We start from the raw sequence: 25,517 nt of genomic DNA on the forward strand, positions 1-25,517 counted from the left end.
GAACCTCTCCCATATCTCTAAGACTCTGCTTGTGCTGCACCAGGTCTCTTGAATACAATACCCCGAACCCTTAGACTTGCATCATCCACAGTTTTAAACGTGCCCTAAAGACACATCTCTTGCAGCAAGCCTATAAAATCGAATTGGTCTCCACTACCATCTCATTGCCCCCTTTTGAGACCTCCCCTACTATTACTTTACTCCTATTTGAGACAGAATATGTAATAAACAATCTATTTTTATGTAATAAATATACTATTTGTGGCTATTTCAGTAGTAATGTTTTTTGTAGGTGTACAAGTATCCTTTAATTAGATGAATTCCATTGCTTAAAAGAAATATATCAGCAGGTTAGGTTTACTAATAGAGGTTAATGGGGAAGTTAACACTAAGGATTATGCCAACTTCTATTAGGTCCTGTGATGTGCTGTATCTTTGTAATACACATTTTATCAATATGCAAAGTAGGCGGCTCGTTGCACTGGGGGTGTTCCCTTACCCCAGATACACAGATACTGAGCCGCCCCTCTGCAATGTCATAACTCAAGGCCACTGCAGAAGGGTGGCTCAGTATTCATTAGGAGTTGGCAGAGGAGTAGGCTAGCGGCCATTACAGTGCACCCAATGACCTAATTTGCATAATAAAAACTGTTATTACAAAGAAAAGGCACATCAGGGGGCCTAATAAAAGGTAGCATAATCCTCAGTGTAAACTTCCCAATTAGCCTCTGTCAGCTAACCTGTCCTTATCAGCAAGATGTCCTAACCTGCTGATAAGTTCCCTTTTAAAACAGCATGTAAGTCAACAATAGCAGAATCATATCTATTACTCTTGGTCCTAATAAGAAACAGGGCTTGATTTTGTTGTAGTAAAACATAGAAGAAATTCATAAAAAATAAATCATTCTGTTTAATAAAGAGATCAAGGAGCTAAAGCTATACAACACATACGCACAACCTTTATGTGCAGCCCAATGCCCTTTATGTGCAACCTGCTGCAGGACCTACAGAATGGCACTGTTGGCTGCTATCCCATCGTGACCAGACGTATTACATTTCACCTGTCTGCTTTAGCCGCAGACCTCCACCATGGAGCTACAAACGTTTTATAGCAATAAAGATCATATAACTAAGCACTAAGTGCACTCCAAGTTTATGATACATATAATACACTGCTCCGAAAAATAAAGGGAACTGATCTGAATGAATGAACTAATCGTATGAAATACTTTCGTCTTTACATAGTTGAATGTACTGACTACAAAATCACACAAAATTTATCAATGGAAATCAAATTTATCAACCCATGGAGGTCTGGATATGGGGTCACACTCAAAATCACAGTGGAGAACCACACTACAGGCTGATTCAACTTTATGTAATGTCCTTAAAACAAGTCACAATGAGGCTCAGTAGTGTGTGTGGCCTCCACGTGCCCGTATGACCTCCCTACAATGCCTGGGCATGCTCCTGATGAGGTGGTGGATGGTCTCCTGAGGGATGTCCTCCCAGACCTGGACTAAAGCATCTGCCAACTCCTGGACAGTCTGTGGTGCAATGTGGTGTTGGTGGATGGAGAGAGACATGATGTCCCAGATGTGCTCAGCCGGATTCAGGTCTGGGGAACGGGCGGCCAGTCCATAGCATAAATGCCTTCCTCTTGCGGGAACTGCTGACAAATTCCAGTCACATGAGGTCTAGCATGGTCTTGCATTAGGAGAAACCCAGTGTCAACCCCACCAGCATATGGTCACACAAGGGGTCTGAGGATGTCATCTCAGTACCTAATGGCAGTCAGGCTACCTGTGGCAAGCACATGGAGGGCTGTGCGGCCCCCCAAAGAAATACCACCCCACACCATTACTGACCGACCGCCAAACCGGTCATGCTGGAGGATGCTGAAGGCAGCAGAACGTTCTCCACAGCGTCTCCAGACTTTGACATGTCTGTCACATGTGCTCAGTGTGAACCTGCTTTCATCTGTGAAGAGCACAGGGCACCAGTGGCGAACTTGTCAGTCTTTGTGTTCTCAGGCAAATGCCAAACGTCCTGCACGGTGTTTGGCTGTAAGCACAACCCCCACCTGTGGATATCGAGCCCTCATGGAGTCTGTTTCTGACCGTTTGAGTGGACACATGCACATTTGTGGCCTGCTGGAGTAAATTTTGCAGAGCTTTGGCAATGCTCCTCCTTGAACAAAGGCGAAGGTAGCGGTCCTGCTTCTGGGTTGTTGCCCTCCTACGGCCCTTTCCATGTCTCCTGATGTACAGGCCTGTCTCCTGGTAGCGCCTCCATGCTCTGGACACTATGCGGACAGAAACCTTCTTGCCACAGCTCGCATTGATGTGCCATCCTGGATGAGCTGCACTACCTGAGCCACTAGTGGGGGTTGTAGACTCCATCTCATGCTTCCACTAGGGTGAAAGCACCGCCAGCATTCTAAAGTGACCAAAACATCAGCCGGGAAGCATAGGAAATGAGAAGTTGTCTGTGGTCACCACTCCTTTATTGGGAGTGGCTTGCTAACTGCCTATAATTTCCACCTGTTGTCTGTTCCATTTGCACAACAGCATGTGAAATTGATTGTCAATCAGTGTTGCTTCCTGAGTGGACAGTGTGATTTCACAGAAGTGTCATTGACTTGGAGTTACATTATGTTGTTTAAGTGTTCCTTTTATTTTTTTAAGCGGAGTAAATTATTTATTGCAGGTCCTTTAGGTAGAGCAGATTTCCCCAACATTTCTCTTTCCGTCTGTTGCAAAACAACAACTCCTAAGATGTTCTGACAGCCGAAGGCTGTCAAAGTATGCTGGGTTTTGTAGTTTTGCAACAGATCCATCAGTTGGGAAACATTGAAGTGGTGTAAGTGGCACTGTGGACTGATAGAGGAAGCGTATTCCAGATACAGAATAAAAAACATGTATTTAAAGGGGTACTCCGGTGAAAACCTTTTTTCTTTTAAATCAACTGGTGGCAGAAAGTTAAACATATTTGTAAATTACTTCTATTAAAAAATCTTAATCCTTCCAGTACTTATTAGCTGCTGAATGCTACAGAGGAAATTCCTTTCTTTTTGGAACACTAATGACATCACGAGCACAGTGCTCTCTGCTGACATCTCTGTCCATTTTAGCAACCATGCATAGCAGATGTATGCTAAGGGCAGCATGGTGGCTCAGTGGTTAGCACTGCTGCCTTGCAGTGCTGGTGACTTGGGTTCAAATCCCACTAAGGACAACAATAAATAAAGCGTTATTATTATTATAATAACGTCAGCAGAGAGAACTGTGCTCGTGATGTCATCAGAGAGCATTCCAAAAAGAAAAGAATTTCCTCTGTAGTATTCAGCAGCTAATAAGTACAGGAAGGATTAAGATTTTTTAATAGAAGTAATTTACAAATATGTTTAACTTTCTGCCACCAGTTGATTTAAAAGAAAAAAGGTTTTCACCGGAGTACCACTTTAACCCCTTCCCGACCCATGACATACACACGTACGTCATGACTGGGAAGGTTTTCCCGACCTATGACGTACATGTACGTCATGCAGATACTGGCCGCCACTCGCAAAAAGATGGTGGCTATCACTGATCGCCAAACATCTTGCCTCGGGACCTTGGGGGGGTTTCGTTGTTCTCCCCCCCCACAGCAATCGCTCCTATCAGCTAGTCAAATCTGATTAGCTGATTGCAGCATTTCGCACATAAAAATTCTGAGCAGCGCAGTGTGTGTGTACCAATCACGGGGATCGGGACACACACACTGCTCTGCTAGGAGACCCCAGTGTCCCTTACCTGTCCCCCCTTCCCCCGGTGTCCCTTACCCGTCCCGAGCTGCCGACGCTGTGCCCGCCGTCATGCTTTAGTTTCACTTTCACTTTTTTTTTGTAAAGGAGCTGTTTGGTTGTACAACAGCTTCCGCTAGTGTCCTAAACCTGTTACTGCATGTTTTGTGCACTAGACACTAGGGGGGAGCTGTTGTACAGTAGTAAGAAAATAAATAAAATGTATATATAAAATATATATACACACACACACACACATATATATATATATACATATACACATATATATATATTCAAAATGTTATTGTTCCTCCCCCCCCCCCCAACCAAAAAAAAATTATTTTAAACTTTTGTAGAAAATTTGAAAAAAATGGTCATTATCATATAAGCCTTCTAATGTCGTAAAAAAGTAAAAGAATGTTTAACAAATGATGCCATCATAAAGTAGACATGTTGTGGATGTGAATTAATAACTACATTTTTTTGGCATGACTAATTCTCTTACAAGTAGAGTTTCAAACAGAGAAATGAAAATTTTTCCAATTTTTCATAATATTTTAGGAGTTTTTCACAAAAATCGCTTCATGTATCAACAAAAATTTACCACTAATATAAAGTACAATATGTCTCGAAAAAACTCTCTCTGAATCACTTTGCCAGGTAAAAGCAGTTTAAAGTTATTACTACTTAAAGAGACATGTCAGATTTGAAAAAAACAGACTGGGTCATGAAGGCCAAAACTAGCTGGGTCAGGAAGGGGTTAAAGTGGGCTCAATAAGCTTAAAAATATGCAAAAAGCAGTGCTTTTCCCTTCATATATAGACTGCCTTAAAGGGGTTATCCGCTGGAAATTTAACCAATGTGTCCAGGCTGCATAATAACACAAAAAAAGCTTCTATTTACCTCCCTCGTGCCCTCGGACTGCACGCCACATAGCTGAAAAAGCATGTCACATGGCCTATGATTGGCTGAGTGGCGATGTATTGTACCGTCTGCAGCTCCATAAAATGCATTGGTAACAAAGACTGGGTGCCGATATCAAAGGCTGCAAGGGAAGTAAGTAGAATTTGTTTTGTCTTATTATGCAGTCAGGCCACGTTGGTTAAAAGGTAAATCAAACTTTTCAGTGGACAACTCCTTTAAAATCATTCCTTAAAGAAAAGACTCTTTTCCATACTGTATAGGTCTTTTCTGTCTATAGGGGAGCTTATCTAAAAAAAAAAAAATTATAAATAAAAAAAAACTCTTTCTCCTACAGTATAGATAATCTGTTAGTTTACTTAGAAAACTGGTAAAGAAAAATAATAAAACTAAAGCATTATTTTTTTCTTCATTGGTTTTAAATATACATGTTTTATTACATTGGTTGATAAAATGATTTAAAGCAAATGTTATAAAATCACACCTGCATCTTGTGGGTGTAGACTATGCAGTCTCCCATTCACAGAAGGGGACAGTCTACTCCCTTGAATCTCTATAGCACACTCTCAAAAGCAGCAGCATGGAAGACCTAACAAAGCAGCACTGAGCAGTGTAAGATGTGTATCAAGCTAAGATGTGAATCGAACTCTGATGTGAGATATAACACGTATTACAAGCTGCTGGAGCCTCTCCCTGTTCCTCTTTGTTGCTCCATAGACTTCTATAGGAAGATGTTATCTGATCCCTCAGTGAGCTGAATCGTCTCAGAGATGGACTTAAGCAGGCTTTGCAATGTGAATAATTAGTTTAGGACATAGTCAGAGCAAGAAAGAAGCCTGATATAGCTCAAATAAGAAGCATTACAAACTTTTTTACATTCGCCTCAAATATTGATTTAAGCAAAGTTTGTTAAAATTGTAGTAACCACTCAAAGTGTTCCATTCAGTCCTGCTGAGACCATCACCAATCAAAAGAACAAGCGAGGAGAAGTGCGCCGTAGTGGCCCCACTATAAGTTTTTTTTTTAACTCATTTTATTGAAGTTGGAATAAATACAAACAACAGCTCCATACAAAATAATCACAGATGACAGGATAACAGTAGCTGAAAAATACGTTAGAGTAGAACAGTGATTGTATAGCACAGTCAATATAGAGCAACTGAGGTCAAGGAGTGCTCGACCCTAAAACAATAACAGAACAGAACACATTCCCTCTAGATGAAGAACGACATTGCTGAGACACCCCATCAAGGAAAAAAAAAAAAATATATATATATATATATATAGGAAATATGAGACACTAATGAGATTCCATTGCGTAATCATCGTGCCCATAACGAGCCAATCTAACTCAAACCTCGTACCTGTAGGCGTGACAGATCTTGAGTAACCCTGTGGACGTTATGCACGTACGCGTGATGTTGATATTACTGGACTAAACAGATTAATGCTGACACGAACTACAAACGTACGCACCATGGACTGCTACCATCGTATTCGGTGCAAGTTTAAGCGTATGCAAAGTATACTGGTACAGAGGTATGTGCGGTGTAACTACCGGTGATTGTAGAGTACAAGCTATGACCATCTGTACAGTATGAAAGCTACGAACGTATGTGTAGTAAACTCTGTATGCATGCATGAGCGTATGAACAGTGCGAACTATGTGTATGGTAAGACAGTACGAAGCTGGATACGACAACAGTTATAAGCATATGTTTCTGGATAGCGTCCCGCGTGTGTATGAAAGGACGGCACGCTTGAGTGCAATATGACTACGACAAGCACACGAACAGTGCTCATGGCCTGAGTGTTTAACACTGTCTGTACACATTGAATATTACACAATGAGCGTATGAACAGTGCAAGCTATGTGTATGGTAAGACAGTATGAAGTTAGATATGACAACAGTTATGAGCATATGTTCTGGATAGCGACCCACGTATGTAAGGACGACACACGTGAGTGCAATATGCCACGACAAGCACACGAACAGTGCTCATGGCCTGAGTGTTTAACACTGTCTGTACGCATTGCATATAACACAATGAGTGTATGAACAGTGCGAACTATGTGTATGGTAAAACAGTATGAAGCTAGATACAACAACAGTTATGAGCATATGTTCTGGATAGTAACCCGCATATGTATGGAAAGTACATCACACGTGAGTGCAATATGACCACGACAAGCACACAAACAGTGCTCAAGGCCTGAGTGTCTAACACTGTCTGTATACATTGCATATAGCACAACGAGCGCATGAAATGTACACAAGAGTAACTGTACCTGCTGCCTAAGACACTATGAGTGCATGTACTGTATGCAACACTAACTGTGGCTCCTGCATGCGACACTTATGAGTGTACGTACTGTAAACAAAGCACTAACTGTACCTGGTAAATTTAACACAAGCATTGTGTCCGTAGACATGATCGGTCCCTGCGTGCCTATCGTACCTGTAGATTAGACAGGTCCTGAGTATCCTCGTGCCTGTAGATGCGACAGGTCTTTGCATAATCATCGTGCTTGTAACAAGACAATCTAACTCAGACCTCGTACCTGTAGACGTGACAGGTCTTTGAATAACGCTGTGGACGTGATGGACGCTTGCGCGATGTTGACCTGAATGGACTAAACAGATCAATGCTGACCACAACTGCAAACGTACACACCGTGGAATGCTATAAACATGTTCAGTGCAAGCTTAAGCGCATGTGAAGTATACTGGCACGGAGGTATGTTCAGTGTAACTATTAATGATTGTGGAGAACAAGCTATGAGCATCTGTAAAGTATGAAGCTATGAACGTATGTATGGTATATTCCGTGTGAATCCATGGACGTATGAACAGTGCAAGCTATCAGCGCAAGTATGGTAAGATAGTATGAAGCTAGATACAACAATAGTTATGAGTATATATTCTGGACAGCGACCTGCGTATGTATGGAAAGGACGGCACACGTAAGTGCAATATGACCACAACAAGCACACGAACAGTGCTCAAGGTCTGAGTGTTTGACCCTATGTTTGTAGACGTAGCGTGTGACACAACGAGCTTATGAACTGTACACAACAGTAACTGTACCTGCTGTATGAGACACTATGGGCGCATGTACTGTATGCAACACTAACTGTGGGTTCTGCATGACACTATGAGTATACGTGCTGTACCAAAAACACTAACTGTACCTGCTGCATGTGACTCTGAGCATAAGCACTGTATGCCACCTAACTGTGCCTACCGCCTATAACACTATGAGCGTATGCCCTTTATACAATACCAGTGTGACTGTACCCACTGCATATGACACTGTGCATATGTACTGCAAACTACCCTAACTGTACCTACTGCATATGATACTATGAGCATATTACTGTATACAGCACCTATGACTGTAACCCCTCCCAATAACACTATAAGCCTGTATACTGGTGTACAAACTAACTATACCCACTGCAACAACACTATGAGTGCATGGACTGTATATAACACTAACTACCCACTGCAATATAACACTATGAGCGTGTGTACTGTATACGATACTACAACGTATCCACTGCAAGTACGCCACAAGCGTATGTGCTAAGCCTAACCCTGTAACCTACTACATGCTACTATGACCTTGTGTACTGTATACGGCACTGTAACTGCCCTTCTGCATATTATGCTACAACGCATGTATGTACCATATATACGCATTTTTTTTTTTTGAGTGACTGTACGGTATGAACGTTATGAACGACTGCATGAAAACGCTATGAGTGACTGCACGGTATGAAGCGCTATGAGTGACTACACGGTATAAACGCTATGAATGACTGCACGGTATGGACGCTATGTTTGCCTCCACCGTATGGACGCTATGTTTGCCTGCACGGTATGGACGCTATGAGTGCCTGCACGGTATGGACGCTATGAGTGCCTGCACGGTATGGACGCTATGAGTGCCTGCACGGTATGGACGCTATGAGTGACTACACGGAGTGAAACGCAATGAGTGGCTGCACGGTGTGAAAGTCTATGAGTGACTGCACAGTGTGAAACGCTATGAGTGCCTGCACGGTCTGGATGCTATAAGTGACTGCAGGTAAAACGCCATGAGTGACTGCCCGGTGTGAACGCTGTAAGTGACTGCACGGTATGAGCGCTTAAGAGTGACTGCACAGAATATGCTGTGAGTGACTGCACAGTATGACCATTATGAGTGACTGCACGGTATGAACGTAATGAGTGACTGCCCGGTATGAACGTAATGAATGGTATAAATGCAGAAAATGCACCGTGTACATATGAAATATGTTGTAAGAATGCAAATAATGATCGCCCAGTTATGAGTGAATCTATGGTATTGGCGCAGTGAATGAAAGCGTGGAAACACTACAACCCGTATGAAATGAGCACAGGAACTACTAGCATACTGGCACCCTATAAGGACATGACTCAATTTGCCTCGAGAAGCTAGAAGGCCCCCACCCTTAAGTACCTCCGAGGACGCAACATTGGGGCTCTGAGGGCTCCGGGCGTGCAGCATATAATGCTGCCGGCATGCAAACATTACCCCCCCCCCCCTTGCAAGTAACGCTATGACAATAATACTAAAACTCTGGTCGTATGCGCTCCGGGCTCCCGAATCCTCAGGTCTGAGGCAGAGTCGGCGGAGGTTTTTTTTTTTTCTTATAACAGCGTCACCTCCCGTCTGCAGATGGCTTAAAAACCAGTACTGCAGGCCTGCTGAGGCAAACAGACGCTGTCCGCCCCAACCAAGCCTGCCGTCACCATGGTAAACAAAAGCACGTGGGATACCGGTCCCAGGCTAGACACGTGGGACGCCGGCCCCTTCCCAACAGCGCGGCCACAAGCGAGCGCACAGGACAGAAGTGAAAGAAAAGGGTGCCGCACCTGCCGGGCGGGAGCAGGGTCCAGTTGCACCCCTTGTGGCAGGGCCGGTGGCCATCGAGATGAACAGCACCACCAGCCAGCACCCTGCCATACCCTGGGAGAGCGGCCCCTGGGGTTCCGAGTATAGTGGGAAATTCAATCGGGACCTGGCCACAACAGCGGGGTTGGTCTGCGCCCGTTGCGCACGGGGGGCAGTTACAAAAATTCCCCCTCCCAGTCGCCACTTGCAGCGGAAACCGGCACTTACCGGGCAAGCGGCGGCGCCCGCGCATGTCACCCACAGCATGGTGCGAAGCCCGGAGCCTTACCAGCCCGGTCACCGACACTCACAATGTAACAAACTATACCTCTGTGGCCCGAGCGAAACTGCCAGGAACAGCAGCGGCCTCACAGCTTGCGGTTACAGAAGGCGGGAGGGTTCAATGACGGTGGGAGAAACTAAAACGCCGGATGCTGTGAGGAGCCCCTGTGACCGGTCCTCTTCCTCAAACGTCACGTACGCCCCGCCTGCATAATGCAGGGACATTTTATACACCCTCCCCTAACACAGCTCCGCCTAGAGGTGCGAGGGGTGTGGGGATTCCCGCACCCTCGCACAAATTCAGCCTGATAGGCTTCCCACATATATATAGGAAATATGAGACACTAATGAGAAGGAAAAGTATCATCCCCAGTGCTGCCGCCTCACAACAAAGAGCCACAAAGATACAAAAGGAGAAGGTTAGGGGGAAAAGGAAGAGGGATACCACGAATAGAGACAAGGGAATAGAATCAGAAGGGAGACCCCAAGGCACCTGAGGACATCAGGGATATGAACGCTGAGGGGGAATACCTGGTAAGAGGGGACGCACATCAAACACCCCACACCTTTTGGAATTTGTCCGGGAATTTCCTATTTTTAAACACCAGTTGTTCATACGGGAGAATAGCATTAACTAATTTCTTCCATTGTGGGAGAGATCCATCCATCGCAGAGCTATAGCTTTCCTAGCCATGAATAAGCCTTCACGGAGTAAAAATTCCGAGGCCGGAAGAAGCGCACCACGCTGCGCGAAACCGCCAACAGTCGCCTTTGAGCGCCCCCCGCCAGCCTTGTCAGCCCGTCTGTTGGAGGTCCGGTAGAGGAGCCGAATGACCCTTATTGCTACGGTGAGTGCAGGATATCTTTTTGTTTCTACTATTATAGTTACAATTCTGATATCGCGTGTAAAAAATAATAAGGTGCAGACATGACTACACCTGCAGATTCTCACCTTCATCATACTTTGCATCTCTTGCTTTAAAGAATTCAAATCCTGCAACACATCATTGGCCTTTTTCACTGCAGTACTAGATGTGAGGGAGGATATCTGAGCACCATAAGCTTCCTTATTCTGGATGTAGCTGAAATAAAACAAATATGATCAAAAGAGATTCAGACAGGATTAAAATTTTCTCTTAACATTTTCATTCCCACATAACTAATTTTCTATTGTCTAATACAACCTGGCTCATGTATGTGTCTGCTTGGAGATAAAGCCAACTCCATACCAGACAAATATATATCAGATAAACCGCAATGTCAAGAGAAGGTGAGTGATATATAAAACACGTCACTGTGATTCTCTGGCAGTGTAATAATGCACCTGGTCTAATGGTCTAACAGCGGAACCCATATTATGTCACACGCAGTGCTGGATCATATCTATGCTGTGGTTATCTCATTACACCAGTTTCTTCTACCAGGAAATTTGGAAACGTTCCAGCTGGAATCCGGCACAAGTCAATCTACTCAGACGCTATAAACATTAAGCAGCCCAGACAACCTTCAAGACGTGCCAACAGCGCAGTACAGAGCTTCTCCTGTACCGGCGAGTTTGGAGTGGGGCCAGCTGCTCGCTTCTGTCATTAGCGCACTCGAGCGGAATCGATAACACTGCTGGTTGTCATGGAGATAGGACCGGCAAATGTTACAGCTCAAACTTCAAGCCCTTTTTTTTACCCTAATAAGATAAGTATAGTTAAGTCAAATTTATAAGAGGCAGCTGGAGCAGCGACAAGCTCATAAGCCGAGGATGACATGGAACACAATGCTGCTGAATGAGAATTTGGTGCTGATGTGATCGCATGCACTTCAGAAATCTGTGTGCTCACGGAGGATAGCGACAACGTACAATTATGTGGGTGTCACTATTTACAAGAAGTAATTATTGCACTGGGTTACATGTGTCATGTGTATGCAAATCCACAACTAAACAATGCTTCAGCAGAGATCATACTTATCAGAGAAACTAGTAGGGAACATACAACATAAACCTTTATAAAAGGACAGTTCTATCTTTAAAACAATATTTCCATCTTCTAAAGTGCGATGGTCATTAGCCACTATGCAGCATTGTCCATTACTCTGTCTCCAGGTCCTAGTGCGCAACACATTTTGCATTCCCCCACCAATCCCCACAGGGCTTGCTATATGACCATTCCTTCTTTCGGCTGCTTGCCCTAACCTGTGCCCTGCTCTGAGTAAACACCATCTGCCCTAAACTGGTGTTGGCCTCCCATATTTGCATAAAATCTGCCAAAAATGACCTACTGCCTGAAAGACTACACCTCTGCTATGTCCACAACCAGCAGTTGCCAACAATGACCACACTAAAGGTGGAAACTTGGAAGTTTCCTGCTGTTTTTCACCTTCCCTTGCGAGGGTTAAGTGTGAACAATCCTTGAAGTATTTTAGGACATTCTGGATCAGTCGTGCAGTTTTCTCATCAGGCATGAATAGATTTCCTACGATGCACAGCTCTATACATTAAAGGGGTACTCCGGTGTTCAGCGTTTGGAACAAACTGTTCCGAACGTTGAAGCCGGGAGCTCGTGATGTCATAGCCCCTCCCATCATGCCCCGCCCCCTCAATGCAAGTCTATGGGAGGGGGCGTGACTGCTGTCACGCCCCCTCCCAGACTTGCATTGAGGGGGCTGGATGTGACAGCATGAGGGGGAGGGGCTATGACGTCACGAGCTCCCGGCGCCGGCTCCAGCGTTCAGTTTGTTCCAAACGCTGTGCAACGGAGTACCCCTTTAAGTAATGCCTGTATCTAGTAGGTTTTGCAGCTTACTACTGCTGATGCACCTTCAATCAGTCAATTGGCAGGGGTGTCGGGAGTCAGACCCTCATTGATCAGATATCTATGTCCTATCATAAGGATAGCCCATCAATATTAAGAGCCCCCCAAAAAAAACTTTTACGCTATACATATGTTAGTAAAACAATATTGTTGTGAGCCATAGGCAATTTGTGTTAGTAGTTTCTTTTACCTGTCTCCAAAGGGCCGACTGTCAGTCGTTGTCAGGTTTAAGGGAATGTGTGTTTTATATGTTGACCCTGATAGAGGAGTGTTGTCACGTCCTAGGAGTTCATGTAAAAAATGCACATTACCTACATCATAAAATCATAAAAAGACAAATAATTACTACGTTACATCTTTTAAAGCAAAATGAAATCTAAAGAGAATGATTTCACTTTTTATTTTTATATTTTTTTTTTTTTTTTACAGGCTACTTTCTCACCAGAGGTTGATGGATTGGGTTTCTCCACATTTTCTTTCCCTGGCAATGATTTTGATGGAACATCCATAGAAATTGGCACTGGTGCGAATCTGCGAGGAGCTGGAGTCTCCAGTGGAGATTTCCCAGTATTTTCCTTAACTTCTTGCACAGCTGCAGCAGTAACTGAAAGAAAAAAGCATTGAGAGCATTACTATTATTTTTTATATTTTTATATTACTATTGCTATTAAATAAATTCACCATCTGATCAGTTTATTACTATTATACTTCTTTATAGTGTGTCTGTAATATTTAAAGAGTACCTGTCATCAACTAAACTGTCCCTGACACTCACTAACGCTATCAGTCTTTATTTCTACTTAAAGATGCTCATAAATACTAAATACCCTTTTCCCCCTCACTATGGCTGCTCAGTCCTTCTGCTGTGTGTGAGGGAGGAAGGGGGAGTGGCCCGGCAGGCGCAACGTCATCTAAAGCCTGTATATATTATATACACATATATACATACACACACAATATATATATATATATATATATATATATATATATATATATATATATATATATACACACATCAGTGTTTCACAACCATGGTGCCTCCAGCTGTTGCAAAACTACTACTAGCAGCTGGAGGCACCCTATTTGTGAAACACTAATGTCTAAACTTATATGCTCTTGTGAACATTAGCTTTCACTTACTGTAATTTTTTTTGGCTTTAGAAGACCTCGATCAGAGATAAGGAAGGCAGACCCGATCCTCATTAAGAGCAGCGCTGCAATGACATATGGCCAGTGCACGACGGCTCACCTTCTCAGGCGGGAGGAGCCTGATGACGCGGCTGGCCATGTCAAGAGAGCTCTCTGCTCTCCTGCACGCTGTGGGGTCCCTGAGCTCTTCTCTGTGGGCTTGAACACCGGACACTCCAGCGAGGGTACGAACTCCATCTCGCCAGCAAGTAAGCCTAGCAGAATGCACAGTGCACACAGCGCTCGCTCACGCTTGTCTGATTGACAGGCAGGTAGCAGCGCTGTGCGCATCACGTGTCCTGGCCGCAGTCTGAGATTTCGGACTCAGGCCAGGCATGAGTCCGAAATCTATAAAAGACTAGCGGCCGCTCCATCTAGGGAGACCCCTAGTGGTAGATTTTTCAAACATAAAATTCACAATAAAATATACTTTTTGTTAATTATATGCATTTAGGAAAGTGTTCCAAATGCATTAATGTAAAACATATCAGAAGTTTTTCGTGACAGGTACTCTTTAAAAGCAAAACTGTCAGAAGGGTCACCCCCACTAACCTGAATAAACAGGTGGTTACAAACAGGGTCACTAGCACTAATACTTTTTACTGGGTGAAAATCAGTGCACCCGCAGGAGATATTCATCTTGTAAGTCTGCGTTCACATCACGATTTCTCCATCCGACTTGAGTAAACGATTTTATAAGTTAAAATCGTATGAAATCGTATATAAAGTCAGATCCATTGACCTCCATAAAAAAAATCGTATCCATTACACACATCCGATTTGATCCGCATTCGATTTCACATGATTTTTGTTCAGATCTCGAACAAATATCGCGTGAAATTGGATGCGGATCAAATCGGATGAGTGTAATGGATCCGATTTTTTAATGGAGGTCAATGGATCCGACTTTATATACGATTTCATACGATTTTAACTTATAAAATCGTTTACTCAAGTCGGATGGAGAAATCGTGATGTGAACGCAGCCTAACTAGCATGGTCATTTCTTCTTAACTGCACTGGGAGGCGGCTACCATTGTATGTGCAATGTTGCCTTCGGCCGGCTCTGGTGATAACCCCGCCCTCTGCGTCTGATAACTGCACTCCCTCGGCATCAGTCATATCCTCCTTATCACAAGGTGTGTGAAGTAGGTGGAGTTATTGTACAAAGGGGTGGATTTATCATTGGAGCGGGTGGGAGAAAGCATTGCACATACAGCAGCAGAAGCCCACCTTCAGTGCACATACCAATACCATACTAGCAACATGATAAATATCTCTTGAACGGCTGCACTAATTTTCACCTGGTAAGAAGCGTTAGAAACAGGGTCAACCGCATCTACTTGTATATTCTGGTTAGTGCGAGTGACCCTGAGTGACTATAGTGCAACGATGTGAACGATCATGAAATCTTTTTCAAAAAGGGTGGTAGACATATATCGTGCCATACTGACAGTAACGCCATTCAGTTTAATTGACCACACACAGTCACTAGTTAACTACGTTCGGTCCATTAAAGCCAATGGGGGTAATTTATTATTAGCAGTAGAGTAGTTATTTTTTGGTATGGCTGTAAGTGCTTTTTATAAAAGTGTAGAAGTAGAACAACTTTCCAGCTGTGATTTTCAGTGACAACAATTTAAAAACTGCTCCTATTAACATTTTTGCACAATGCATTTTGTTGGCTAAGAAAAAGTGTTTTCAACAGCATTTTGCATGAGATAGGCACGTGTTCACACATTCTACCTAATTTATAATTTGGCATGCACCTTTTTGATGAATTTGGTGAAAAAAACCTTAACACACAAATTGAAGCTGTGTAGAAAATGACTTCACCCACACCAACATTAATAAATCCTCCCAAAAGTATCTGCACGTGAGGAAAAAGTGATGTGAACATAGCCTAAAAAAAAAAAAAATCTGTGAATTTCTATTGGGTTCTACCATAATTATGTCAATTATCTCCCTATAACAGGACATGTTTATAGCGATGTGGCTACTATAGGTAGCTTTGTGAAGTTTCATTGTGGCTCTATATGCCAAATTGCATGCCCTTGGCTGTAATTTCTTTGCAAGTTTTCTGAATGTAGGTTTAATGATGAGTATTACAAAAAAAGAATGGAGTGCAAAACCTCTCTGTGTGCACTTAAAAGTTATCACCAGAAGAGAGGTGACGGATGATGAATTCCATGCAAAAAGTGTCGGGAAAGAGGAAGCTGTCAGGTAAAGAGGGAAAACTGCTTGGCACGCAACTGAACAGCTGAATGTAGACTTAGAGGATTTTCAAAAGAATCTCAACCAATGACAAATTTTATTCACAATATATCTCACAATCTAACAACCCCAAATAGTTAAAATCAGACTGAATTGAAAAGAATGGAATTTTCAAAGTAGAAAATCAAACCTTTCTCGGTGTTCTTTGGAGCTGCAGTAGTCTGTGGCAGAGGAACACTCACTGGAAAATGAGAACAAACAGGCGCCGCAGTTTCCCGGTGACTTGCACTAACCTTGATAGCAGAGTTTATAAACTGTGACTGAGAAAAACACAACAAATGTAAAAATAATAAAGCCAAACTGTGGATTCTAAATTGACAACATAATAATTTGGATTTTAATTTGGTGCTGGAACACTTTCAATAATTGTTAGGACAGATTTGTACCCCTCACTTTCCCACCAGAGCCAAGCATCAACAACTGCAAAATCCCTGGATCATAACCCTATCCCCATACATCTAGTATCCATAACTTGTAATAAAACAACCAAATATGCAACAGTCACTGTGAAAAAGGACTTAGAAGTCCTTGTAGGGTGCACAGATTCAAGGGCTTGGCTTACATTGTGACAATTGTTATTGAGGATGATTAAAGGGGTATTCCGTGAAAAAACTTTTTTTTATATATCAACTGGCTCCAGAAAGATAAACAGATTTGTAAATTACTTCTATTAAAAAATCTTAATCCTTTCAATAATTATCAACTGCTGAAGTTGAGTTGTTGTTTTCTGTCTGGCAGCAGTGTGCAGTTCCCGAGACAAGCAGAGATGTCAGCAGAGAGCAGAGTAGAAGAGGTTTGCTATGGGGATTTGCTTCTAAACTGGGCGGTTCCCGAGACACGTGTCATCAGAGAGCACTTAGACAGAAAAAAAACAGCTCAACTTCAGCAGCTCATAAGTACTGAAAGGATTAAGATTTTTTAATAGAAGTAATTTACAAATCTGTTAAACTTTCTGGAGCCAGATGATATATAAAAAAAAGTTTTTTCCTGGATAACCCCTTTAAAAGGGGACAGGTTTTGTCATCAGGTTACCAAAAAGAAGTACAACATATGTGTCAATCTAATAATGTAATAAACGTATTATTGTGTCCTTGCCACCATATATAATGTTGGCAAAACTATTACGGAATGTAGATTAAGGCTTGACAATCAGAAATCCTCAGAACATAACAACCCCCTGGAATAAGTCAGAATCATGATCATTGCTCATGTTCTGCGGCCACAGAGAGGGGGGGATAGGGAGAGGATATTAAAGGGGTATTCCAGGAAAAAATACCCCAGAAAGCTCCAGAAAGTTAAACACATTTGTAAATTACTTCTATTAAAAAATCTTAATCCTTTCAATACTTATGAGCTTCTGAAGTTAAGGTTGTTCTTTTCTGTCTAAGTGCTCTCTGATGACACGTGTCTCGGGAAACTCCCAGTTTAGAAGAGGTTTGCTATGGGAATTTGCTTCTAAACTGGGCGTTTCCCGAGACAGGTGTCAGAGAGGATTTAGACAGAAAAGAACAACTCAACTTAAGAAGCTCATAAGTACTGAAAGGATTAAGATTTTTTAATAGAAGTAATTTACAAATCTGTTTAACTTTCTGGAGCCAGTTGATATATGAAAAAAAAGTTTTTCCCTGGAATATCCCAAACAAAAAGAACTCATGTGGATCGAGAGACTCAATACTGATGGTCTGAATATTGACTTTTCATTAAAACCTCTTGCTTGAAAATACAAATATAGAAGTATATCACTTTTCTTAATGGTCCCTGAGCGATAGGACCAGTTAGATCTCAATGTGTTTAGAGGTCTATTTTTTTTTTAGGTTTCTATGAATCAGATCACTGGGGGATTATCAAGTTTTCACTAGATTAGCTCACATTTATCATTATTTATCACTTAATACGATCTAATTTATTTATTTTTTTATAGATTTGGCTAATCTGGATGGGGATGACGTTCACTCGTGAGAAAGAAATCACGAAACATGCAAATATTTTTTACATTTTGTTTGAGTAAATTGTATTTGTAAATTGTGATGGGAGTTAAGGAATGGCCATAGGCTTGTTTTTCTTCTACCATTCACATGGTGGGGGGGACCTCCAGCTGTTGCAAAACTACAACTCCCAGCATGCACTGACAGACCGTACATGCTGGGAGTTGTACTTTTGCAACAGCTGGAGGCACACTGGTTGGAAAACCTTCAGTTAGGTTCGGTTAACTAACTCAGTATTTTCCAACCAGTGTGCTTCCAGCTGTTGCAAAACTACAACTCCCAGCATGTACTGATCGCCGCAGGGCATGCTGGGAGATGTAGTTATGCAACAGCTAGAGGTACGCAACTACAACTCCCAGCATGTACTGATCGCCGCAGGGCATGCTGGGAGATGTAGTTATGCAACAGCTAGAGGTACGCAACTACAACTCCCAGCATGCCACGACAGCTGTTTTCTGTTTGGCATCCTATCCCTTCAGGGGGACCGGGGGTGTCTTGGACACTAATGATCACTGGAGTCCCGTATGGCCCGGAATCGCTGCAAATCGCCGCAAATCCCATTCCCATCACTGCCCGGCGACCTGCGGTGATCAGAAATATGGAGGGCGTACAGGTACACCCTCCGTCCTTAGGTACCGGGACGCGAGGACGTATTCATACGTCCTCCGTCCCCCACAGAATCAAAGAGTACCTGTCATCAAACCAATATTTTGTAAACTAACTCATACTATATTCCCTAACTACTCCTTACACCCCTCCTGCCCTCAAAAAAAAGTTTTTTAAGCTTTAAAAAGCTCTGTATCATACCTTTCCCTTTGCTCGCATTGTGCATTATGAAGTTTTAGTAAATCTGCCCCTCTGTTTGAAAAGGAATAAGGTTTTAATGTTCGCATTTGGTGCAGCTATTGCATTCATATTATTTAGTTAGAACAAGGACTGAAGCAACAAAGAGCAGATGCTTTAAAACTTATCTGTTTTTGATCCACTCATATACAAAAAACTGTAACAAATATGCACTGTGTGAACAAGACCTTCCTTCTCTGAACAGACTTCCTCAATTATATTTTTTTCTCAATATCACAGCAGGAGGAATAAAGAAACCGGACAAAAATGAATGATCATGACTTAAGTTATACAAAGAATCCAGTCATGGAGTGGGGCCAAATTATCTGACAAGCTCTATGAATGGGAATGCAATCTCTGTGCCAGCGCATGACAACAAAGGAATTTGGGGGGAGTTAGCAACTAGTGGAACAGTTTCTGGAAGTTGGCATATGTGCCAAGGAAAACACTGCCTGAATGAATTGCCAATCTTTTACACAGTGATAAGACTTTTTTTTAGCAGTACTTTACACAATAACACTCAAATTCTCATAAATCAACAATCAAGGATCTGTTTATAGGTTTGCAATAAGTGGAACACTCTGCCATAGATTTCTGGTCTGGGTGGTCTGGGCTGGCATCCACAGGCGAGCCACCAGGACTACAACTTTATGATGCCACTCAACAGTCCCTGCTGGCCTGCTCTACGTATTGGCACGAAGATATGAGCAAGGATTTTATCGCCAACTCCAAATGGAAACAGGGTACTGAGATAAGAAAGACTTGGAGCATTGGCCTTGGCCTAGATTGATTTTCCAGAAAAAACCCTGGAGGATATTTATTAAGATGTCTTATAATGAGATTATTTTTGTTGCCCATAGCAACCAGAGCTAAGCTGTCATTTCCCATATTGCTCTGGTAAAATTAAAGTTGAGCCGTGATTGATTGCTGTGGGCGACAAATAGAATCTTATTTTAAGACGGCTTAGTTTTAATTCGAAGACTAGGCTAAACACCATACTAAACCCATAAAAAGATTGTCTAGGATTAGTCTAGGATAAGAATAAATATGTTTTCTGTATTGTGTAAACAATGCCACTCTTGTTCATGGTCAATAAGTGGTATTGTAGCTGTTCCCTATTAAATGAGTTAGGGAGATTAGCTCTGTAGAACAAGTCAAATAGTGGCAAAATAGCAGTCAGAAACATGGACACTGAAATTACATATAAAAAGGCAGTCTCCTGTCTTAAATGTTCAATAAAAAAAAATAAAAGCCTTCACACTCAATCATAAACAAAATGAAACACTGTTTTCCCTGAACTAACTATATAGATCTCTTCCCTGTCTATACAGGTGACTTACCACTTACTACCAGCCATCCAACAAAGTAGACAATATATGTGTTACTCACACAAGTAACAAAGTCTCTTTTTTTGGAGGATGCCTCAAGGATGACTCAAGGGGTACGCTGCTGCTCAGCGTTTGGAAAAAAAAAACTGTTCCAAACGCTGGAGCCGGGAGCTTTTGACATTATAGCCCCACCCCCTCATGCCGTCATGTCCCGCCCCCTCAATGTAAGTCTATTGGAGTGGGCGTGACAGCATTCACGCCCCCTCCCATAGACCTGCATTCAGGGGCGGGGCATGATGTAATGAGGGGGCGAGGCTATAATGTCACAAGCTCCTGGCGCCAGCTCCAGCGTTAGGAACAGTTTGTTCCAAATGCTGAGCAGCGGAGTACCCCTTTAAGACCCTGTGCTGATCTGGGATAGTCCGAAAACATGGAGTGGACCAGGAAGGGGATGAAAGGCCCAACTACCAAATCTGCCTTTGATCCCATAAAAATCCAGGCCCGATAACAGGACTTACCAAAGTCCCTAGCAAGGTAAGAATGGCTGTGATTTTAACTATTTTCTGGGGAAATATAGAAGTCCTCAATGCCCATTCCTGTCACTGTCTCACAGAAGTCATTCCAAGATTATAACTTATCACTTATCCTATCTACTATCTGACAAATGAGGGCCAAACTGCTGGGACTGCCACCAATTATGAGAATGTATGTGGGTCACTGAATGGAATGGCAAGGCACACGCTTAACCCTCACTCCAATCACTCCTTACAGTCTACTACAGGTATAGGCAACCTTTGGCACTACATCTCCCTTGATGCTCTTTCAGCCAAAATGCTGCTAAAGCATCATGGAAGATATAGTCCAAAACATCTGCAGTGCCGAAGGTTGCCTATGCCTGGTCTACTAAATGTAGCAAGGTACAGTGCTCAGCAATATTCAGCAGTCACACAGCAAGTGAATCAAGTGGTGGTAAAGCATGCGTGCCATTGATCCATTTACTTGTGGGACAAGTGATCCACATTGGTGGAGCATCCAGTGGATAAGTGATGAGCAGCTTTCTCCGACATATGAATGCTCAGATGACCAGAGTGTCCAATAGGTGGCACTAGCTCTTTTTCTTCTGGAGAAGAGCTACTTTTCAAAATGATCTTTCTAGGGAACAAAGATTAAATTCTGTCTAAGGCTAGGTTTACTCCTGCATCAGAGGCTCCATTTGGGGCCTCTATCGCAGATTCCAATTAAACATTTGAACTCCAAATGAAGTACGTGAACCTAGCCTAATCCTTCCTTCCCCAAATAAATGAAGGGAATGCACAATTATGCCCATAAATGTGTATGCCTTATTAAAATCTAATGTATATAATCAGTTTATAGTTTACATCTTTTCTAAAAGTAAAAACATTTTTAACCCTACAGACCACCAAATTATTAAACTTTGGCATATATATATACAGTGGGGCAAAAAAAGCATTTAGTCAGCCACCAATTGTGCAAGTTCTCCCATTTAAAAAGATGAGAGACGCCTGTAATTTTCATCATAGGTATACCTCAACTATGAGAGACATAATGAGAAAAATAAATCCATAAATTCACAGACTGATTTGTTTTTCCCCAATGTATTTATTAGCATTTTTAAAACAGAACAAAATATATCAAACATACATACAGTGCAAAAAAAGAGCCTAACATAAATGAGAAGCCACAAGGCCTTCCAACATAACAATCCAGGGTCCCAAAGAGGAGAAAGGGGAGCCAAAAGCCTTCCGCATCTCCTTCCAAGAGACGATAATATTGCATAACAAGACCGATCGCTTAATCATGGGAGGCAGTTTCGAGTAGGCGGTATGCAGAAGGGCTACCAAGTCCCACTGTGCTGCCACGTTCTGTTCTAGGAACACGTTGGAATAGAAATATGAACCCTGCAGCCAATCAATTACATGCTGAAATAAGCAGACTGAGTTATAGCCCCTCACATTGGGAAGGTTAAGACAACCCTGAGTCTTGGGCAACATCAATTTTTGCAGAGCAATGCGAGGGCACCTACCCTGCCAGATGAAGCAAGTAACGGAATTGAAGCGTTTAACATCATTATGTTTGAGTAGGATAGGAAGAGTTTGGAGGGGGTATAACAGCCTGGGGAAGCTGATCATCTTTAGGAGATGACAACGTCCCATGAGAGTTAACGGAAGATTCTCCCATTTGCGCAATTCAGAAATTATTTTAGCCAGGAGGGGAGGGTAATTAAGGGAATAGAGGGAATCAGGTGTTTTCCCAATCTTGATGCCTAAGTATTGGATGTGAGAGGACGCAACTGCGACCCCTAGATTCACCACCTCTACGAGCCAGAGTGGAGGCCACAAGCCCAATAGCAAGAGCTTTTGACATGTTTATTTCATACTATCCAAAAGAAGATACACCGAGAACCAATTAATAAATAGTGTCAATTCTTTATTAGAGGTGAATTTAAAAACAATTAAAAAGGGACAAGAGCTGACAGACTACTGAGGTGTCCAAGTACATTAGTAAAGGGGGTAGTAAAGTGCAAAAAACACATATATAAGGGCTCAAAGTAGATACCCAGAAAATGTATGCAAAAAAGAGGAGATTTGGCTGTACATAAATTATACTAGCACTGGAACAATAGTAAATATAGCAGTATACATAGAAAAAGCACATTACACACTAGCCCACATGAAAATACAAGTCCAGGAAGGGGAAAGTAACACGGTTCAGTTTGTAAAGTGCTCACTGTGATATAGGGGGTGCATAGGAAGAAAAAAGGGTGACAGGAGCTGCACAAAGACAGCTAAACAGCCTACTAAACCTATGCAAAAAAAAAAATTATAATATGGCAACTAGGCAACATAAACAGAGTGAACCGTGTTACCGTCTTACCCCAAGTACAGGACACCACCCCAACGTCGTTTCCCAGAAGAAGCCTCCGGGTGAAACGACGTTGGGGTGGTGTCCTGTACTTGGGGTAAGACAGTAGCACAGTTCACTCTGTTTATGTTGCCTAGTTGCCATATTATTATTATTTTTTTTTTGCATAGGTTTAGTAGGCTGTTTAGCTGTCTTCGTGCAGCTCCAGTCACCCTTTTTTCTTCCTATGCACCCCCTATATCACAGTGAGCACTTTACAAACTGAACCGTGTTACTTTCCCCTTCCTGGACTTGTATTTTCATGTGGGCTAGTGTGTAATGTGATTTTTCTATGTATACTGCTATATTTACTATTGTTCCAGTGCTAGTATAATTTATGTACAGCCATATCTCCTCTTTTTTTACTTGCACGCATACATTTTCTGGGTATCTACTTTGAGCCCTTATATATGTGTTTTTTGCACTTTACTACCCCCTTTACTAATGTACTTGGACACCTCAGTAGTCTGTCAGCTCTTGTTCCTTTTTAAATTCACCTCTAATAAAGAATTGACACTATTAATTGGTTCTTGGTGTATCTTCTTTTGGATAGTTCTTGGCTTACATATTTACACTTGAGACCCCTCTAGAATTGTATTCTACGTGGTTTGCCCTCTCTTTTTGGTTACCATGTATATTTTATAGCCTGACAAGCCCCCAAAATAAGAAAGAAAATCCAGGACCCGAGGCACGACCCCAGCAGGGTGACTAAGATATATAAAAGAACGTCGTCGGCGAACAACAATATTTTTACTTCAGTGGAACCCACTCTCACCACCGAGTACAGGTCCGTAGTTAGCAGATGTTGCGCCAACGGCTAAATGGCCAGATCAAACTGAAGGGGTGAGAGTGGGCACCCTGCCAAGTGCCCTTATGGAGTAGAAAGGGAGCTGACAAGATCCACGGCTTTGCTACCCTAGCTGTAAGATCTTTGTATAGGCAAGATAGAAAAAAGGAAAAGAGTGCACTAATCCTAAATTTATCTAGCACCATCCTCAACCAGTCCCAATGAACATTATCAAAGACCTTCTCGGCATCTAGGGTCAGCAAAGGCTGATGCAGAGAACTATCTAGTACCACTAACACCTTCCTAATGTTAGTTACTGCTGATCTCGTTTTAACAAAACCCACCTGATGATCACTGATCAATGAGGGGAAAAATTCCGCCAGCCTATCCGCTAAAATCTTGGTCAGGAGTTTGACATCCTGATTGATCAGTGACATAGGCCAGTAAGAGCCAGGGTCGGTCGTCTCTTTTCCCAGTTTTGCAAGGACTTTGATATATCCAAACTTGGCCATAGCATCTATGGAACCTGAGCGTAGGACATCGTTAAAGTAATTGTTGGGGACGGGAGCAATGTGGTCTACCAAAGGTTTATAGAAGTCTCCTGGGTAGCCATCCGGCCCTGGAGCCTTACCATTCTTAAGGCTTTTGATAGCCATAAGCACTTCCTTCTCACCAATATCCACATTGAGGATGGACCTCTGGTCATCAGTAAGGGAGGGAAGATCCAGTGCATCTAAAAATCACCTCCCCTCTTCAACATCAACCGTGGAGGGAGAATAGAGAGAAGTATAGAAGTCTCCTAACAGTTTATTAACTATATTAATAGCACCTGCCCCATCCCTCAGGGCTAAAACATGAGCTGAGGGGTGAGATCCCTTCACCAGTAATTTGCCTGCCTTGTTCCTCTGCTTGAATAGATCAGTTTCATAGAGTGATCTATAGATACGTTCCCTCCTATCCAACCACAGATCAAATCCCACATGTGCTTCCTGCCATTTAGTTTTGTTTGCCAGGGAGGTATCACCTACAAATTGTGAATACGCTGTCAACAGGGCTGCACTAGCAGACTTATAGGCTTCCAACATTTTCCTTTTTAGTGTGGCACAATGAGATATTAGTTTGCCCTTCAAAACTCCTTTAGCCGTGTCCCAGTACAGGGCAGGTGAGGTAGCGTGAACTGCATTATCATAGACATATTCCTGCCACCATCCTCTAAGGAGATCCAAAAAGGATTCATCTTTGGTCAGATAGGTAGGAAACCTCCAAAGTATATGAGTGCCCCTAGGAATGCAACACATAACACAGTAGGAGACAAAGTGCTAGACCCCCAAATGAAAACCCTAAAGGATATCTTGGTGCTCCCACTCAGGGTAACAAGATCAATAAGGCCTACAAACAAAAAATAAAAAAGGTAAACCCAAAGAATGTGGAAGAAATAGCCGAAACAGTTACACATGGCCCAAGATGGTAGCCGAG

The 25,517-nt window shown here is 42.5% G+C and overlaps 1 protein-coding gene across 5 annotated transcripts in view; it reads right to left on the reverse strand.

Moving 5' to 3' along the window:
* KIAA0586 (KIAA0586 ortholog) overlaps positions 1 to 25,517 on the reverse strand; it is a 181,559-nt gene that overhangs the window by 137,969 nt on the left and 18,073 nt on the right. For all 5 annotated transcript variants that reach the window (XR_008848977.1, XM_056546820.1, XM_056546822.1 and 2 more), the window contains exons 7-10: positions 16,307 to 16,436; positions 13,157 to 13,318; positions 12,905 to 13,025; positions 10,863 to 10,992 (exon numbers count right to left, since the gene is read on the reverse strand). Coding sequence is in view for 4 of the 5 variants with exons in the window: in XM_056546820.1 (XP_056402795.1) it covers positions 10,863 to 10,992; positions 12,905 to 13,025; positions 13,157 to 13,318; positions 16,307 to 16,436 (543 nt within the window). In the remaining variant the exon portion in view is untranslated. The remainder of the gene's footprint in view (positions 1 to 10,862; positions 10,993 to 12,904; positions 13,026 to 13,156; positions 13,319 to 16,306; positions 16,437 to 25,517) is intronic.

This window comes from Hyla sarda, chromosome 11 (assembly GCF_029499605.1).
Source record: "Hyla sarda isolate aHylSar1 chromosome 11, aHylSar1.hap1, whole genome shotgun sequence".
Classification (NCBI taxonomy): domain Eukaryota; kingdom Metazoa; phylum Chordata; class Amphibia; order Anura; family Hylidae; genus Hyla; species Hyla sarda.